A 2,494-nucleotide genomic window follows, 5' to 3' on the forward strand; every position below is an offset into this window, starting at 1 on the left:
CTGCTTCTTCCCCCCCCTCGCTCAGGTGGCTGAGGCTCCCTTCTGCTCACCCATCCTCTGCCTTGCCCTGCAGGTGGGAGCCTCAGCTTCCCATACTCCCCTGGGCTGACCTACAACAGCATCTACTCACCCGGCCCCCACCCAGTGGGGAGCTACCAGGGGGGTATGCAGATGAAGGGCCCCGAGGCAGAGGGGCCTGGGAGCGACAGGCAGGCACCTGCAGAAGAGAGCACATACTGCAAGGAGCTGCAAAAGCACGGTAGGAGGGGCTGAGCTTGAGGGAGGGCTGGGGGACATCGCTCAGGAGAGGAGGCATGGATTTAGGACCTTTTGGGGTTGTGTGCTGCTCTCCACACCTGGTGGATGCAGAAGGGTGGATGAGGCTGCTGCTCCTGGAGGTGACATCCTGCTTTGCCCCCAGCCCAGCTGTGCCAGCTGTGGATGCTGGCACTAGCCCGTCGCAATGCCCATGCCCTGCTCGACTACTCGGTCACCGCCGACCCCCGCATGCTGCTGGCAGTCCAGAGGCACCTGGCCGCATCACAGGATGAGAACGGAGACACGTGAGCACACGAGGGGTTTGAAGGGAGAGCATGGGAGTCTTGTTGTCCATCAGAGCCATTATGGGGGCTCTGGGGGTGGCAGGGAGTATGTGGAGAAGCATGGAGCTGAGCTAGGGGCCATTCCACTCTCTCTACAGGCCTTTGCACCTCGCTATTATCCATGAACAGACAGCTGTGATCAAGCAGCTGATCGATGTAATTGTTAGCATCCCCAGCCAGCAGATCATCAACATCTCCAATAACCTGCAACAGGTACATGTTTTTCAGAGCAGCCAGTTCTTCTCTACCTGGGAGTAGTTCCTCACTCCTGTTTTCCAGCCCTGGGGGCTCCTGTAGCTGCTCCTGCTGAGGGGAGGCTGCAGATCTGAACAAGTTGCAGCTACTGGAAAGAATGGTGGTGCAGCGCTTGGCTTCTCTTGTGAGCACTGCTGAGGATGTGCTGCTGTCCCGCAGACGCCGCTGCATCTGGCAGTCATCACCAAGCAGCCCCAAGTGGTCCAGCTCCTGCTGCAAGCCCGCGCTGACCCAACCTTGTTGGACCGCTATGGCAATTCTCTACTGCACCTGGCACTCCAGGCTGGCGATGAAGAGATGCTGAGGACACTGCTGGCTCACCTGGGCTCGGCTTCCCCTTATCTGCTCCGCCTGCCCAATTTCCATGGTGAGTGGGGCTCGGGGACGATGGCCAGGACCCCAGTGGGTCCTGGGGCCTGGCCAGAAGGGCTTGGCCCTTAACCATCATGGGCTTGGCCAGAAGGCTGCTGAGCCTATCCCCATCTTGCAGGCCTCCTGCCTGTGCATTTGGCTGTGAAGGCAAAGAGTTTGGCTTGCCTGGACATGCTGGTCAGGACGGGAGCAGATGTGAATGCAGTGGAGAGGCAAAGCGGGAGGACCCCCCTGCACCTGGCTGTGGAGATGGAGAACCTGAACATGGCCACCCACCTGGTGAAGAAGGTATGGGGTGGCTGGTGTAGGGGTAGCTATGGGACAGGGATGGCAAGCAGCCTCCTAGAGGCTCCTGTCAGAAGTGGGGGCTCCTCTGAGGCCTTGGGGTGACGGTGTAGGAGGAGCAGTGCCCAGGCAGCCCGTCCTCATGGCTTCACACCTTTCTTAGCTGGGAGCAGACGTCAACAGCCGGACTTTCTCTGGGAACACACCCCTGCACTTGGCTGCTGGCCTGGGCTCCCCCACCCTCACCAAACTGCTCCTTAAAGCGGGTAAGGCACTGCCCTTCCTCCTTTCCCTTCCCTCCCCATAGCCCTGGCTGCCTGTGCTAGGTGGTGGCAGGCACAAGGTCAGACCCCTGGGCCAGGCTTATGCCACCCTTTCCTGACAGGGGCAGATGTTTTGTGTGAGAATGACGAGCCCATGAGCCTATCCTCATCGGAGGCCAGCAGCGACACAGACACTGACCCTGAGGAGCAGGAGCTAGCCATGGATCTGGGGGAGCCAGCCCCAGCTGCAGAGCATAGCACCAACCCCAAGCTCCTCACACAGGGGCACTGGCAGGCAGGGCACAGGCAGCGCCGCTGCCACACGTCCCTGGACCTGACTCGGAGCCAAAAGGTGTGTGGCACAGCGGGACAGACTCGCTGGGAGTGTTTCTGTGCAGGCCACAGCATGGATGGGGCGGAGTTCCAGGAAATGCTTCCTTGAGGATGCCTGTGCTCCTCCGTGTCCTGCAGAGACCCATGGTGTGAGAGGTGATGGGGGATCTGGGCAGTGCTTTGGAGGATGCTGACATCCATGTCTGTCTGCAGGTGCGGGAGATTCTGCTGCAGGCCTCCCAGCAGGGGCCGGAGGCAGAACTGCCCACTGCCCCCCAGCCAGGTGAGCAGCCCCTTTCCCCCCTGCTTAAAAGCACCATACCCAGGCAGGGTGACACCCTCCTGGCAGCAAGGATGGGCAGCCTGTGCTGGGGGCACCTCTCT

The 2,494-nt window shown here is 60.7% G+C and overlaps 1 protein-coding gene across 1 annotated transcript in view; it reads left to right on the forward strand.

Moving 5' to 3' along the window:
* NFKB2 (nuclear factor kappa B subunit 2) overlaps window positions 1-2,494 on the forward strand; it is an 8,291-nt gene that overhangs the window by 5,036 nt on the left and 761 nt on the right. The window contains exons 12-19 of the mRNA XM_017725851.1: window positions 34-259; window positions 422-563; window positions 701-815; window positions 1,017-1,224; window positions 1,348-1,517; window positions 1,678-1,780; window positions 1,900-2,129; window positions 2,324-2,393. Coding sequence (XP_017581340.1) covers window positions 34-259; window positions 422-563; window positions 701-815; window positions 1,017-1,224; window positions 1,348-1,517; window positions 1,678-1,780; window positions 1,900-2,129; window positions 2,324-2,393 — 1,264 coding nt within the window. The remainder of the gene's footprint in view (window positions 1-33; window positions 260-421; window positions 564-700; window positions 816-1,016; window positions 1,225-1,347; window positions 1,518-1,677; window positions 1,781-1,899; window positions 2,130-2,323; window positions 2,394-2,494) is intronic.

The sequence above is a fragment of the Corvus brachyrhynchos genome, unplaced genomic scaffold, assembly GCF_000691975.1.
Source record: "Corvus brachyrhynchos isolate BGI_N302 unplaced genomic scaffold, ASM69197v1 scaffold61, whole genome shotgun sequence".
Classification (NCBI taxonomy): domain Eukaryota; kingdom Metazoa; phylum Chordata; class Aves; order Passeriformes; family Corvidae; genus Corvus; species Corvus brachyrhynchos.